This window comes from Schistocerca piceifrons, chromosome 4, assembly GCF_021461385.2.
Source record: "Schistocerca piceifrons isolate TAMUIC-IGC-003096 chromosome 4, iqSchPice1.1, whole genome shotgun sequence".
Taxonomy (NCBI): Eukaryota; Metazoa; Arthropoda; class Insecta; order Orthoptera; family Acrididae; genus Schistocerca; species Schistocerca piceifrons.
Genome location: NC_060141.1, coordinates 381,314,767 through 381,332,463, shown reverse-complemented (window position 1 = coordinate 381,332,463; position 17,697 = coordinate 381,314,767). Strand labels below are relative to the sequence as shown.

Below are 17,697 nucleotides of genomic sequence, written 5' to 3'. Positions count from 1 at the left end.
GAGTGCTAGTTCTGCAAGGTTCGCAGGAGAGCTTCTGTAAAGTTTGGAAGGTAGGAGACGAGGTACTGGCAGAAGTAAAGCTGTGAGTACCGGACGTGAGTCGTGCTTCGGTAGCTCAGATGGTAGAGCACTTGCCCGCGAAAGGCAAAGGTCCCGAGTTCGAGTCTCGGTCGGGCACACAGTTTTAATCTGCCAGGAAGTTTCATATCAGCGCACACTCCGCTGCAGAGTGAAAATCTCATTCTGGAAACATCCCCTAGGCTGTGGCTAAGCCATGTCTCCGCAATATCCTTTCTTTCAGGAGTGCTAGTTCTGCAAGCTTCGCAGGAGAGCTTCTGTAAATTTTGGAAGGTAGGAGACGAGGTACTGGCAGAAGTACAGCTGTGAGTACCGGGCGTGAGTCGTGCTTCGGTAGCTCAGTTGGTAGAGCACTTGCCCACGAAAGGCAAAGGTCCCGAGTTCGAGTCTCGGTCGGGCACACAGTTTTAATCTGCCAGGAAGTTTCATCCACACCCCTATTTGGAACTGTACCTGGGATCTAAAAGGTTCGAGTCCACTGCTCTACCCGTTAGATCAACACGGAGGGCTGTCACTAGATTGCTTCAGCACAGTACATCGGAAACGCAGAACCAAATCAAACGGTCTTACACCGTCTTAATTTCAGAAGCAATCCCAGTCGTTTTCTTCAAACTGCACTATGCAACTGTTCCATAAACCTAAAAATAACAGACGACTTTCACGACCTCTCTGTCGCTGACGAAATCAGTCAGTTGCACACACAGCGTGTCCCAAACGACGGTGGTGATAATATTCTCCGTGAAAACCGAAGTTTTGGACTTATGAAACAAGTTATAACAAAGGTGTCAGCATGCTATTGGTTCTTTCTTCGTCTCTGATGTGTCGTTCCGCCATCTGTGATGCTACGAAGTAGGGACTGAACACATTACACCTGATACCGTATTAAGTGCTGGAGAGACAACCCAATTCTCTAGGCTTTACTCCCGTCTGAAATAGAAATATCAGCAACTTCAGCTCATACTTTATGAAGGGAAACACACACTTGCAAGATTGCAGCCCGAGCAATAGATACCGCGCGAAAATTTGGGCTATAATTCTAACAGTATGCTACGGAGTCACGAGCTGAAAGTAAAGCTTTCAAACTTTGGTGCGCGCACTGGTCCACTCCAATGCAGTCGCCTAATTCCCGAACGCAAAATACCGTGGAAAAGAGAAACAACCGAAGCCCTTCTATTCGTGGGATGTTTGAAAGCGACGGATGAGGACGGATTCGTCCAACACGTTTTGAAGTCTTGTTCGAGAACACATGTTATCCTACCCGAAGCATAGTATGTAATTTGAGTAGATGTTATGTCAATCTTATGCACATTTACATTCAATACTTTTTACAGTATTCTCGTGTTAATATTCTGCAGGTATATGTAATCCGCAAAAACAAAAAGGATGAATCTAAGCAACTGAAGAATTATTACAAAATATATGAGGTACGAAATGAAAACGAGACAGATGGAGAAAAATAAGCACACTGTTTATTTCAAAAGTGTGGCCACAACTGTTAATATACTTACCCCACTGTAAGAGAAAGTGGGCAATAGCTCCATGGGAACATGTTTACGGTTGCATGCGACCCAGATATTCATCTCTTCGTGCGAAGCAACTTGACTGCCACGAATGTCTTTTTCTAGGGCTAAAGAAGTGTAGAAATTGCATGTCGAGATGTCGGCACCTATTGGAGTAAGTGTAAGGGCTCCTCATCGAAACTTCTCCGACGTACTCGGAAAAACAAAAAGAAAGAAATTCATGGTCATCAATTTGATTCGAACGAAGATGTGCACGCCTGTGCAATCATGGTTCCTCAAACAACCTCAAACATGAAACTTCCTCGCAGATTAAAACTGTGTGCTCGACCGAGACTCGAGCTCGGGACCTTTGCCTTTCCCGAGTTCGATTCTCGGTTGGGCACACAGTTTTAATCTGCCAGGAAGTTTCATATCAGCGCACACTCCGCTGCAGAGTGAAAATCTCATTCTGGAAACCTCAAACATTTTTCCGTGAAGGCGCTGGCCATCTTGTCTCTCAGAGGGATAAATATATTAACAGTTGTGACGATTACTGTTAAAATCGTAAACAGGTTTACTAGCTTTTTTCCATCTCTTTCGCTTCGATTTCACTGCCCCTCATCATTAATGATTTTCTAATTGCCATTTAATCATGCCAATGACGCTGATGAACAGCGCGCCTCCTGCAAATACAACTAACTTCAACAGTACCAGCTTTCATTACAAGAAAACCAACGCACAACAGCTATGGTGATAATTACAGGGTGGCAATTATTGAACTATGTGAGATAAAATCGTCATAACTTTTGAACGGTTTGCGTGAGGACGGTAAAACTGCACGGTTGTCCACGAGGCATGATGAGAATTAGTATTCGCATTCACGATTTAGTTTTGTAACGAAGCCCACTTTTATTTAGATGGGTTCGTCAATAAGCAAAATTGGCTTATTTGGGGGACTGAGAATCCACATTTCGCGATGGAGACGTCTCTTCACACTTTAGAGGTGACTGTGCGACGTGCACTGTCCAGACACGAAATACTCGGTGCAATATTTCTTGATGGCACTGTGACTACTGAACGTTACGTAAAGGATTTGGAAGATGATTTCATCTCCATTATCAAAAGTGACCCTGATTTCGACAAGATGTGATTTATACAAGACGGTGCTCGACGCCATGGAAGCAGGAGAGTGATGTCCTGGAGTAGTACTTTGGGGACCGCATTCTGCCTCTGTGGTACCCAGAAACCACTGGCATGGGCCTCCATTGGCCGCCATATTCTCAGAATCTGAACACATGCGACTCCATTTTGTGGGGCTATGTTAAAGACAAGGTGTACACCAATAACCACAAAACCATTGTTGACCTGAAAACAGCCACTCAGGATGTCATCGACAGCACTGATGTTCTGACACTTCAGTGGCTCAAGCAAAATTCGTCTATTAGTCTGGGCCACGTCATTGCCAATGATGGCAGGCATATCGACATGTCATAACGTAAATCCGTATATCTGTAGTGACGTTTACATGTTAAATAAAGTGTGTGCACGCAGTAGTTTAATTTACATTTTTTTCATACAATGCAGTAATCGTCACCCCGTATTTATCAGGCGGTTTATACTATTGCTGGAGGGATCTGACATTTTTAATCGAATGTCCGCATACTTGAAGGTGATCGAGAGACTTTTGTTAAGTATAGTAGAGTATTTAGATTCGGAATCTTCGCCATGTGGACGTCTCCTTTTTATTGGCACATGGCTATTATTCGAAGACCAGACTGTGCTGCATATTTTGACATTTGTTCCAAAACTCATGATAACAATACACGTTCGTCAAGTACTTCTATATCTCGATTTTGCAACAGTAGTTGCAAGCGACCTAAGACAATATGACAAAAAAATGAAACTTTGCTGAGGAGAATATTCATAAAGAGATGGTTACACTTCATGACACTAAAAGATATTTTCATTCTGCTTTGAAAGCGATCATTTTTTATGATACTGTTACCTATATAACCAAACTACTGGGTTTGAAAGGGATCACTTATTTGATACTCCACCTAAGTAATGCAATAACTAAATCCCCTCGACAGTGACAATGAACAGATTCTGTTGAGCTTGTTAACAATTATTAAGGTTACTGCTGACCAGCATATTGTCTTGTCTTACTACCGTCTCCTTCCCAAAGTGTTCATACCTGCCGCTGATACTATGTTTCCAGAGCTGTAGGAACTATAATTCCACCAAGCGAACTTACTCGCTGTACCCTGTCAACAATATTGATCCTTAGTATGCGCCAAAGGCTGATTTCCGACTTTGTGGTTTAATGCTTTCCTAGGTGAACCCCCAAAAGCGCACGAACTTTAAGCGTAGTTGGACAACACATATTGATATGACGAGCCGCGTTGCAATACGAGGGTCAGTATAAAAGTAAAGAAAATTTGTTTCTGCAAATATTTTTATTTGAGATGACGAAAGAAAATATAATTTAATATCTTAGCTACATTTATAAGTAGTCGCCTTCAAATTTCAGTATTTATCGTTGCGAACCACTCGCTTTCGTACTCAGCTACCGCCAAATTACTATACGATTCACTAACGTTCTCTCTTTCAATTCTTTGTCGTTTCTACACTGTTTACTTCCCAAAAAAATCTTTCAGTTTGAGAAAGAGACGGTAATCATTTAGGGAAAATTCCACGTTATAAGGTGAATGTTCAAAAATTTCCCATTTAAACTACCGTAGCAAATTTTTCGTCAACGCAGCAGAATGCAGTCGAGGGGTATTGTGAAGAATCGCTGCATTTATGTCTCCCCTAGGCATAACGTCGATGAGGAGGAAGAACTTTTGATCTCGAAACACACCTTTTTGGTACTCAAAAATTTTTAGTGTGGTTTTGTTATTTTTTAAAAATTTTTTGATTAACTTTTTTGTTGAAGTCGGCCGGCCGGGGTGGCCGAGCGGTTCTAGGCGCTACAGTCTGGAACCGTGCGACCGCTACGGTCGCAGGTTCGAATCCTGCCTCGGGCATGGATGTTTGTGATGTCCTTAGGTTAGTTAGGTTTAAGTAGTTCTAAGTTTTAGGGGACTGATGACCTCAGAAGACCTCAGAAGTTAAGTCCCATAGTGCTCAGAGCCATTTGAACCATTTTTTTTTTTTTTTTTTTGAAGTCGTGACTGATGCCGTCCCATTCACTGGCGCATGGTTTCTGGACTTTCATGTGAACCCCAAGTCCTGTCACCAGTGACAATATGATCAAAAAAACTCATCGCTATTGTTGTAGTACCGTGTAAAAAAAGTTTTGATCTGCCAAAAGTCGAGGAATTCCCCTGCCACACACTCCTCTGAAGCCCAAATCATCACTAACAGTTTGTTGAGTGTTTTCCGGAATCCTTGATATGATTTAGCCAGATACACCTGGCGGTTAGTCTGAGCGTTATTCGTCAAAAATATTCGTTCGTCCTGTGTTAAACACGATCCAGCATTTTCGAGCTGAAGCTCCAATTACCATATTTACGTAAACATCCATTATCTGGCTCTAAGAGCGAACGTTTTTGCATTCGCGTTGCACTAAGAACCTCACACTTAGTGGATTCGTTAATTTCGTCAACAGTTTTGTAATCGCACAAATAAACAGTGAACAACCGATCCTCCTCGCTGTTATCATCATACCGGAGCCGACGTCTGACAAGGTCTATGACGCGTTGGAAGGTTGGGGGAGAAACATGCGGATCGTCAGATCAAGATGTTCTTTACTTTTGGAATGGTCCTCGTACTTACACGGATTAGGCTCTTAGGGCAGCTATTTAAAGCAGTGGTTCGCGGCCTTTCCTGCTTGGTGCCCCCAGTAGGGTTTCAAAGCATTTGGTAAACGAAATAGAAACGTCTTTATGTATTACTTAAATACCTAATGATATTGTTTTCATTTGAAAAACACTTTTCACATTTAAAATTTTTTATGTAATAAAAGTCACAAGAAAAATTCTGAACATCAATAAATCAGCGAATGTTTGAATTTAATCAGTATAAAGTGTCATTGTTGAGCTAAATCAGTAGAATCGTCACACTGCAAGGCAAAAAATGCAGACTTTTCAGTCTTTCCACTAGCTGTTCTTTCACATTCATGACCATTTCTTCGATCCTACGACGTACACTGTTATCTGAAAGAGATATATCGTCGATTGATTTGATTAACGTCTCACCAATTGAAAGACGCAAAATTTCGTATGAAGCTTCAATGACTTTCACATTTTGCATCTGAAAGATACCAGAAAAAAACAGTTTTATGCGATTTAAAGTATATTTCCAACGAAAACTCTTTTAGTTTATTTTTCAACGCTGGGTGAGTTGTTGTTAAATGATGTTCCAGATGCAAAGCTGCAATGAGTCGCTACTGAAGACGTTATGTTACACATCAAACAGTGTCAGTTGGACACGCTCTTTTTTAATAGGCGTGAGTCCATGCTCAATATATTCTGCATTATACAATCTTCTTTTAGCAGACATTATCACTCAACATACAAAATCAATAAAAATACTGTTTACGTCTTTAGAGCACAACAGGACTAATGATGAGTTAAAGAATGCACAACGTGGTCTGTCAGAAATAACTTCGTGACCTGTGAAAGAAAGCTGATGCTGCCAACTCTACAAAAAATGTAGTCGATAACTGTAAAAAGGATATAAAATTTTCGACCTCTCTGACCGCATGTTTCTGCTTCCTTCTGGCCTGCCTCCCCCCCCCCCCTCCCTTCCGGACCTATAAGTCTGTCACGCCCCACTCCCTTCAGCGGGGGCGTGCACCCTATGTTGAGAACCACTGGTTTGAAGAGTAGGGGCTACTCACCGACAGGAGTACTGAAGCCGTTCTCGTAGATGGGGTGCTGCAGGCGGCGGAAGGCGGTGAGGGAGGCCCCCCACATGGGGTGCTCCAGGTTGTTGCACGTGCCGTCTATGGAGCGGTACTTGCTGTGGAAGCACATGTCCGAGCAGTTGACGACGGGCCGGTGCGCCATGCAGCCAGACAGGTTGGCGATCAGTTCCAGCTGCCCGGGGGACAGCAGCTCCTTGTACGAGAAGTCTGCAACAGCCACAGGGTCACGGTCACGGTAGTTGTGTCCCGGTCAACATGTGCAACCGGTTGGCTACGACAGGAACTAACTTGGCGTAAATGTATGTGTGTGTCTGAGTTGCAATGTCTCTGTTTATTTATATTCGTTTATATGCTTATACCATGCTTCCACATTGAAAAATTTTGCTCTGGAGACGAGCTCGCAGAAAAACTGTCGCTCACGTTTAGAAGATAGTTGACCACGCATTTGATAGGATCCTCCATGGCATACAGTCAGCCCCGGATCTACGACGTTTCCGATCCAAAAACTTGATAGTAGCGCCCCCCTCTCCTCCCCGAACGTTTGAGATAGAACGTCAAAAATTAAAAAAAAGAAAAGCTAAATAAAGAATTTGATGTGTAAAAAATATATGATAGAGGAAATGTGACACATGTCATTTGACCTTAAGAGTGCCAGAGTGCAGTGCCACCCCTCTTCACACAAGATTCTTCTATTGCATGTCACTGTATTTAGCTCCGTGGAATTCAAAAGTGTATATTTTGTAATGGAAGCCATCAAACCCACATTCAGGACAGTGGAAACTAAGATGTCCTGCCGTGCCTCTCCTGTTCCTAGTCTACATCTACATCTAAATTTAATCTCCGCAAGCCACCCAACGGTGTGTGGCGGAGGGCCCTTTACGTGCCACTGTCACTACCTCCCTTTCCTGTTCCAGTCGAGTATGGTTCGCGGGAAGAACGACGGCCGGAAGGCCTCCGTGCGCGCTCGAATCTCTCTAATTTTACACTCGTGATCTCCTCGGGAGGTATAAGTAAGGGGAAGCAATATATTCGATACCGCATCCAGAAACGCACCCTATCGAAACCTGGACAGCAAACTACACCGCAATGCAGAGCGCCCCTCTTGCAGAGTCTGCCACTTGAGTTTGCTAAACATCTCCGTAACGCTTATCACGCTTACCAAATAACCCTGTGACGAAACGCGCTGCTCTTCACTGTATCTTCTCTATCTCCTTTGTCAACCCGGTGGCGACACCTAAAACGTGCTAACATGAGGAAAGTATCCAACCGATTTCTCATACACAAACAGCAGTTGACCGGCGTTGCCTGGTGAAACGTTGTTGTGATGCCTCGTGTTAGGAGGAGAAATGCGTACCATCACGTTTCCGACTTTGATAAAGGTCGGATTGTAGCCTACCGCGATTGCCGTTTATCGTATCGCGACATTGCTGCTCGCGTTGGAACAGATCCAATGACTGTTAGCATAATATGGAATCGGTGGGTTCAGGAGGGTAATACGGAACGCCGTGCTGGATCCCAACGGCCTCGTATCACTAGCAGTCGAGATGACAGGCATCTTATCTGCATGGCTGTAGCGGATAGTGCAGCCACGTCTCGATCCCTGGGTCAACAGATGGGGACGTTTGCAAGACAACAACCACCTGCACGAACAGTTCGACGACGTTTGCAGCAGCACGGACTATCAGATCGGAGACCATGCCTGTGGTTACCCTTGACGCTGCATCACAGACAGGAGCGCCCGCGATGGTGTATTCAACGACGAACCTGGGTGCACGAATGGCAATACGTCATTTTTTCGGATGAATCCAGGTTCTGTTTACAGCATCATGATGGTCGCATCCGTGTTTGGCGACGTCGGGGTGAACCCACATTGGAAGCGTGTATTCGTCATCGCCATGCTAGCGTATCACCCGGCGTGATGGTATTGGTTACACGTCTCGGTCACCTCTTGTTCGCATTGACGACACTTTGAACAGCGGACGTTACATTTCAGAAGTGTTACGACCCGTGGCTCTACCCTTCATTCGAACCCTACGAAACCCTAAATTTCAGCAGGATAATGCACGACCGCATGTTGCAGGTCTGTACGTTCCTTTCTGGATACAGAAAATGTTCGACTGCTGTCCTGGCCAGCACATTCTCCAGATCTCTCACCAATTGGATACGTCTGGTCAATGGTGGCCGAGCAACTGGCTCGTCACAATACGCCAGTCACTACTCTTGATGAACTGTGGTATCGTGTTGAAGCTGCATGGGCAGCTGTACCTGTACACGCCATCCAAGCTCTGTTTGACTCAATGCCGAGTTGTATCAAGGCCGTTATTATGGCCAGAGGTGGTTGTTCTGGGTACTGATTTCTCAGGATCTATGCACCCAAATTGCGTGAAAATGTAATCAGATGTCAGTTCTAGTGTAATATATTTGTCCAATGAATACCCGTTTATCATCTGCATTTCTTCTTGGTGTAGCTATTTTAATGGCCAGTAGAGTATATATTTGAAGACAAACGGAAACTATCTCTGCAAAGCCTACTTATAAAATTTCAAGATCCGGCTTTAAATGACTGTTCTAGGACCACAGGGTGAACTAAAACCCCACTGTCAAAATTTATGATGTTGTTCAGGGAACTTTCATGAATGTTTTGGTAGAAGGTACCGTTGGTCCCCAGTGGCTAGTTGTAGAGTAGTAGAGTAGTTGACTCGTATCTACAGAAGTGGTCTGAATTATTAGGAATAACTGATACTTCACTGATTCCAGGGTGCTTACCCATTTCATAATTGCATTAAAGGTAATATACCACAAAAGTAGTCGACACAGACAAAGAACTGCGAAGTGCGAACACTTTTGTAAAGCAAGGCCTCTTAACAGTTGATTGTCTCTCCTGTGTAATCACGCGAGTGTAGCACACTCACGACAAGTGTGTTAGATAGGAGCTGAGAGTTGACTTAACAGCTTGCTATTTCGGTGACCACAAATCATAAACAGCCATCAAACGTGCTGAATGACGTACTCCATTTATTGCTGGATGTGGTTTTGAGAGATTAAAGGCATTCCATAAACAGGAAGATGATCCTGATTCGTGTCACGGCATACGAACAAGCAATATGTGAAAGCAGTATCTCATCTAGCGTTTTTTTCTCTCATTTCCGGACCCGTAAGATGGAAATATGTGTCCAACATAGTAAACTATACATCCTCATGTAAAATTCTTTAAAAAAAGTATACGGATTTGACGTTTAGAAGTTCATCAAACAAATTCAAACCCGATTTTGTGATAAGTAGAAAAATTGCTACGAACCGGTTCCGGACATAACCCTCCATTCGTTACGCCTTCCGAGAGATCAGAATATTATCGTAGTTGGACAGTCTGCTGTACGTAGGAACGCAAACAGTTTATTTACGGGAAAAAAGATACCATATGGAAAAACGACTGTTTTTAATGATGTACGAGGTGCATTCAAACTCTAAGGCCTCCGATTTTTTTTCTAATTAACTACCCACCCGAAATCGATGAAACTGGCGTTACTTCTCGACGTAATCGCCCTGCAGACGTATACATTTTTCACAGCGCTGACGCCATGATTCCATGGAAGCGGCGAAGGCTTCTTTGGAGTCTGTTTTGACCACTGGAAAATCGCTGAGGCAACAGCAGCACGGCTGGTGAATGCGCGGCCACGGAGAGTGTCTTTCATTGTTGGAAAAAGCCAAAAGTCACTAGGAGCCAGGTCAGGTGAGTAGGGAGCATGAGGAATCACTACAAAGTTGTTATCACGAAGAAACTGTTGCGTAACGTTAGCTCGATGTGCGGGTGCGTTGTCTTGGTGAAACAGCACACGCGCAGCCCTTCCCGGACGTTTTTGTTGCAGTGCAGGAAGGAATTTGTTCTTCAAAACATTTTCGTAGGATGCACCTGTTACTGTAGTGCCCTTTGGAACGCAATGGGTAAGGATTACGCCCTCGCTGTCCCAGAACATGGACACCATCATTTTTTCAGCACTGGCGATTACCCGAATTTTTTTTGATGGCGGTGAATCTGTGTGCTTCCATTGAGCTGACTGGCGCTTTGTTTCTGGATTGAAAAATGGCATCCGCGTCTCATCCATTGTCACAACCGACGTAAAGAAAGTCCCATTCATGCTGTCGTTGCGTGTCAACATTGCTCGGCAACATGCCACACGGGCAGCCGTGTGGTCGTCCGTCAGCATTCGTGGCACCCACCTGGATGACACTTTTCGCATTTTCAGGTCGTCATGCAGGATTGTGTGCACAGAACCCACAGAAATGCCAACTCTGGAGGCGATCTGTTCAACAGTCATTCGGCGATCCCCCAAAACAATTCTCTCAACTTTCTCGATCGTTTCGTCAGACCGGCTTGTGCGAGCCCGAGCTTGTTTCGGTTTGTTGTCACACGATGTTCTGCCTTCATTAAACTGTCGCACCCACGAACGCACTTTCGACACATCCATAACTCCATCACCACATGTCTCCTTCAACTGTCGATGAATTTCAATTGGTTTCACACCACGCAAATTCAGAAAAAGAATGAGTGCACGTTGTTCAAGTAAACAAAACGTCGCCATTTTAAGTATTTAAAACAGTTCTCATTCTAGCCGCTGGCGGTAAAATTCCATCTGCCGTACGGTGCTGCCATCTCTGGGACGTATTGACAATGAACGTGGCCTCATTTTAAAACAATGAGCATGTTTCTATCTCTTTCCAGTCCAGAGAAAAAAAATCGGAGGCCTTAGAACTTGAATGCACCTTGTAATGCGAATACCGCAGTTTCAAAGAAATACATCGAAATTCAACATTTTTTCACTTATGCCTCGTACCTTCAACAGTTGATCAATATTCGCTTAATTTTTGGAGCTATGCGACAACCACTTTTCACTATGTAACGCAAAAATATTTAATCAAGATGGTATCTAATGTCAGGATATGCAATAGTTGGCTGGAAACGTAGCATTACACTGGATACATTACACATACGACTGAAATATTAAGCTCTGACATAAACTGTCAGCGCAATTAGATACAGGAAAAGCATTTTACATTAAAATTTAACTATTTCAAAGAACGGCGGAAGACGGCTACTATACATTTTCGATAATTAATTCTAGTCGTTACCTTCATACGATTAAGATACATTAGTTCATGTCTGGTGTAAAATTAACTGGTTGAAAGTTATCCCAAAATATTACACACACAAAACGGAATTAACAAGGCATATTGAACGTATAAAAAGAAAGGTTGTAAGAGTTTCGACGTCTGTTTCAGTAATGGGAGAGCATGACGCAAACGCAGAGGTACTTGAAATGGTCGACGACTGGAGCCAAGCGCCAATTACACTGAGTCTCTCTTTCTCTTTTTAAAGCGATCACCACAAAGGAATTATTCGAATGAGACGGAAATCTTTAGATGTGATGTAATCATGCAGAGAAAAAACAATTACAGCTTAAGAAAAACTGGATGATTTATTTACGAGAATGAGTTCCACAAATTGAGCAAGTAACCGTTGGTCCATCTCTGATACTTGTGCAAGCAGTTATTCGGCTTGGCATTGATTGATTGAGTTTTTGATGTCCTCCTGAGCTACATCGTGTCGAATTCTGTCAAACAGGCGCTCAAAATAGTCAAAATCCTGAGATCGTTGAAGGACCCGCACATAATGCTCCTATGTTCTTAACTGGGCAGGGATTCGGCGACCTTTCAGGCCAAAGTAGGGTTTTCGAAGCACAAAAGACAAGCAGCAGAAACTCATCTTGAACGGGTGGCCATTATTTTGCTGAAGTTTAAGCCGATGATGGCTTGCCATTAATGACAGCAAATGAGGCGTAGAATATCGTCGAGAACCGCTGTGCTACAAGGGAGTTGCAGGGTACTGCGGATGACAACCCAAGGGGTCCTGCTATGGATGTCGAACCGTACAGCGGACGAGAGTCACGTCAGTATCACATCGCAGTCGGGAGCGTCGCCAGCCAAGTCTTCGGTCTGGAATCTCGTTTATTGTAGTATTATTGTCTCTAGTCATGAATGCCGCTTCTAAATGAGCCCCAATGACCAGCGAGGACGACACAAACGTCGATGTTATATCAACCTACATGTCGCTCTCCATACGGCACCGCAGCCAGCAGTGATTTTCTTGGGTGCCAGTTCTTTTCATAGCAGGACTTCTATGGCCTTTCTCCGCGGAACCCGTACAGCACAGTGATACCATGAGCGATATTCTACGCCCAGTTTTGTTTCCCTTCATGGCAAGCCACGCGGGGCTTACATTTCAGTACAGTAGTACTCGCCCTCACACGGAGAGAGTTTCGACTGCTCATCTTCGTGCTTGCAGAAACGTACCTTGGCCAGCAATGTCATCGAATCCCTTGCCAGTTGAGTATATTTGGCAAATGACTGTCAGAGCTTCCTTGCTAATTAGAGATTTTGCGATGTAACGCGCCAGTCGGACAGAATTTAGCCTTATACTCCCAGGAGAACATCCCAGAAATCTATCAACCAGTGGCAAGCCAAATAACTGGCTGCACAAGGGCCACAGGTGAACGAAGCCCTATTGATTTGTTCAGTTTGCGAAGCTCTTGAATAAATCATCGAGTTTTTCTGAAATTGTAATTATACGTTTGTCTCTACATGCAGCTACATCACATCTGCCGATTTCCGTCCCATTCACATAATTCCTTTATGTGCATGTTTGTTATTGTTATTATTATTATTATTATTTGGGGAGCTCACGATGTTCGCGTCACGGATTTACTTCAGACTGTGTACACATGTAATAGTCCATTACGACATCATATTGTGCAAGAAGTGAAGACGTAATACATAAGCGATTTCGCGACGATTACTAGAAAAGTTGTATACGTGAATGATGTACCCTTGTGTTGCGACCCTGGGCAAGTGACGGCGGCGGTCATGTGGTTAGCATTTAAGCTGGGTGGATCGCTGGGTCGTTTAACATTTTTGGTTCATATTTTTTCTACAATAGCCATATGATTTCGTGAATATTATATCTTAAGGGTAAAATGATGAAAACACATGTATTTGTATGAAATTTTATTGAATTTCTAACGCTATTTTTGTCTCCTAACTGATTTTCATTATTCTAACAAATGTTACGCACCGATTTCTTCCACAGGTAAGTTAAAGAGCTTATGAAGCCTCTTCGGACTGGTTCATATTTGATTAAAAACGAATGAGAAATTGCTTCTCGTGAATATGTTCTTAAAATATGCCCAGTCATGCATCACCAATTTTCGGCAACGATATTTACGAAAACGTTGCGTTACGCATGGTTCGCATCCAAACTGGCGAAAGAAAGAAATTTTTTTCAAAGTTTCAATGAGCTTCGTTTTTCCTTACAAATTCTAAAGTTTCCTCGTGCACACGGTAAAACTGGAATCATTCGATGCAGCAGATGCCGTTTTATTTTATGTCTTCCACGTCTGCATGAAAAATTTCATCCTGCAACTTGTAATGTCGAAAGCGCTTCAGACGATAAACTGTACATTATCTTCATATTCTGGCATGTTATAATTCAATGTATTATTGAATAAAGTTAATACGCCTATTGTATCGATGTTTGACTTGGGCTTTCTAAGCCTGTTCCTCGTCCTTGAAACCTTTTCCCGCAGATAGAAATGTCCAGATACAAAACAGTTTTCGGTTTCCTACCAGACTGCAGATGTAAGAGATTTCGATAATCACGACGGGGATAAATATTCAGGAAAAAGTTATGCGTTTGGTCGTTTACCTGTCGATAGTGGTAAATATGATGATTGTTGTTGTATATAAATTAGCAAACAGCCAAATAACATTGTAAATTCAGTAAAAGTTCATGCAAATACACATGTCTTACCATCATATTACCTTTCAAACAAAGCTTGTATGAAATAATATAAATAGCGTTGGAAAAAAATAAATCAAAAAAAAAGAAACGTGAATGGGACTCCATCCAGGGACCCACTGATAACGGAGCTTTGAGCTTAGCCACATGACCGCCGCCATCTCGTGCTGAGGGCTCCAACACACCGGTACATCAGGGACACGTTAAACTGCTCTTGCAATTTTCTCGAAATTGCGTTAGTAATAGGCCTTACTACCTACACATTATGTTATACTAACGCACTACTAAAAGAGTACAAAGTTTGTAGTAAATCCGTAACCAGAAGGTCGTGGCCGCTCCTTTCAGAGTGTGTAAACCACAGCGCAACAGCTAACAGCACAAAACTACGGAGGCTTAATTGACCGCAGAGCTCTATAGCCGTCTTCGAGACCCGTATCTATCGACATTGTCCGGCAAGAACTCCATAAAGCGAATATTCACGGACGAGCTGTTATACCGTAACCCTTAGTGATGACAACCGACGCAAACAAGCGTAAAACATAGTGTCAGGAGCATAAAAACCGGATGGCCAGTGGAAACACGTCATATGGTATGACAAGTCATCGTTCCAACATCACGCCGGGTTTACGTCTGCAGAACGCCAAAAGAGGCCTACAATCTTGATTGATTGATTCCAAAGGTTTAAGAATGGAGGTGAACGTGTGGTGGTGTCGACACCTATATCATGGTATTCTGCTGGTCGCAACATTACTCTCAAAGACCGTGTGACAGTCAACATGTAAGCATTTTAGGTGATCAGGTGCACCCCACGATCCAAATGCTGTTCCCCAACAATGATGCCAGATTTCAGGGCGATAATGCACTCATTCACACAGCCAGGACAGTACAATATAGGTATGAGGAGAATGCAACTGAACTTCTGCGTCTTCCCTGACCAGCACAGTCCCGGACTTGAACATCATCGAGGCCCTGTGGGCGGTATTGGAGCGCAGACTCCGGAGCAGATTGCCGCCTCCCTCGTCACTACAGGAATTAGAAGAGGTTCTGATCGAAGAGTGACATAACATTCCACTGGAGACTATACAATCATTATATGCCAGTATTCCAAGAAGTGTCGCAGCTGTATTACGGGCAAATGGGTGTCCAACCCCTTATTAATAAAGGATTCCCAAGTAAGTACAGGTGGTCACATTATTTTGCCTATACCCTGTAGGTGTCGATGTGTCCGCCTCCGGTAGCTGAGTGGTCAGCGCGACAGACTGTCAATCCTAAGGGCCCGTGTATTGTGTTGTCCTACTCATCATCATTTCACCCCCGTCGACGCGCAAGTCGCCTAAGTGGCGTCATATCGAAAGACTTGCACCAGGCGAGCGGTCTATCCGACGGGAGGCCCTCGGCACACGACATTATTATTATTATTATTATTACCGGTGTCGATGTAGAGAGGGCGCAGAGCTGGAGCGTGTACTGACCGGTGGTGAGGTTGATCTTCATGCCGGCCTCGACGTGCTTGCGGATGTTGACAAGCGTCGTCTCGTAGACCTCGGCGGCGCGGGCGACGCTGCGCGCCGCGGCGTCCGGGAAGCGCAGCAGGCGGAACAGCTCGTGCGGCGGCGCCGACTTGCCCGGCGTCGGCGTCAGCAGGCGAGTCAGCGTGTCGTTGACGGCGCGGTCCACCGCCGCCGACGCCTCCCGGAACGCCACGCGCACGAAGCGGTCGCCGGGGCCGATCGAGCCTGCGGCAGTCGTCTCACTCTATAAACACCGTCACCGCGCAGCTCCTTCTGTTGTTTCGTTTTTGTTTACTTGCTTACCTGGTTCCGTCTGACCATGGGAGCCACAACTACCGGGTGGTTATAATGTAAGTGCAGGTACTCAGAGAGGTCCAGTGTGCGCTATATACATCGTATGGCAGCTAAACTTGGTGCACGTGCTTATGTGTTAATGTGGAACCGATTTACGCCGGAAAGAAATTAGTTCCAATTTTAGTTCTCAGGTGCATATCTGGCGCTATACGGCTACCTGTCGACTTCTCATATTAAACAAATTGTATAAGGGACAATTAATAGCAAAATAAACATTATGCCTTTCTCACTTCCTTGACCTTTTCTGCCTATCTTCTTCGTTGATCCACTATGGACCGTGGGAAAACGGCTGGCATGAAGTTCTTGTTGCAATAATTTACCAACAGCCGTATGATTTGTAGAAATTAATTTTATTTTATGAACTTCTATGTGCTACCAGTTTCGGCATCGGCATTACATTGATGCCATCTTCAGGCCCCACACGTCACAGTCGTAAAATCGCTATACACGGAAGGAGCCATATAACTGGGTCCCTGAATCAAAACCACCAAGAGCTGTTGCATGGCGTTTTGATTCACGGATCCAGTTATATGGCTCCTTCCGTGTATAGCGGTTTTACGACTATGGCGTGTGGGGCCTGAAGATGGCATCAATGTAATGCCGAAACTGGTACCACATAGAAGTTCATAAAATAAAATTAATTTGTACAATACGTACGGCTGTTGGTACATTATTGCATCAAGATTTTCCGCCTATGTCCCGTTTCTAATCCATCATAAAGGTTGAAAATTATTGAACTATATGAAAAAAACAGAATTAAAATACCTTTTACTGTCATGAAATGTAACCTCGTCTTTGTGAATATTCTCTTCAACAAGGCTTAATTTTGGGTTATACTTCCTTAGTTCGCTTTCAAGCACTGCTGCAAATATAGAGACATAGAAATACTTGACGGACGCATATTATATAGTGAGTTTTGATAGCAAATGTCGAAATATTGAGGACAGTCTCCTCTTGGAATAATACACCGTGTGCCACTAAAATCGTTCAAATGGCTCTGAGCACTATGGGACTCAACATCTGAGGTCATCAGTCCCCTAGACTTAGAACTACTTAAACCTATGCACATCACACACATCTATGCCCGAGGCAGGAATCGAACCTGCGACCGTAGCAGCAGCGCGGTTCCGGACTGGAGCGCCTAGAACCGCTCGGCCACCGCTTCCGGCCGTGCCAATAAAAATGAGACGTCCGCGTGGTGACAATTCCGAATCTAGATACTCTACTGTAGTTAACAAATGCCTCTTGATCACATTCAAGTACTCGGACGTTCTATTAAAAAGTGTCGGACCTCTCCAGCAATCGTGTTAGCAGCTTGGTAAATACAGGATGACAATTATTGAAGAATATGATAAAAGAGATAGATTAGTTACAAACTACGGGGTGCACACGCTTTATTACACATGTAAACGTCATTACAGATATATGAATTTACGAAGTACGTAGGTTACGACATGTTCGTTATGCCTGCCATCACTGGCAATGATGTGCCGCAGATGAATACCGAAATGCTGCATAACTCGCTGAAGTGTCGGG

The 17,697-nt window shown here is 43.9% G+C and overlaps 1 protein-coding gene across 1 annotated transcript in view; it reads right to left on the bottom strand.

Moving 5' to 3' along the window:
* LOC124794669 (peroxidasin) overlaps positions 1-17,697 on the bottom strand; it is a 197,827-nt gene that overhangs the window by 63,943 nt on the left and 116,187 nt on the right. Inside the window, exons 11-12 of the mRNA XM_047258204.1 lie at positions 15,769-16,032; positions 6,421-6,654 (exon numbers count right to left, since the gene is read on the bottom strand). Of these exons, the coding sequence (XP_047114160.1) occupies positions 6,421-6,654; positions 15,769-16,032 (498 nt within the window). The remainder of the gene's footprint in view (positions 1-6,420; positions 6,655-15,768; positions 16,033-17,697) is intronic.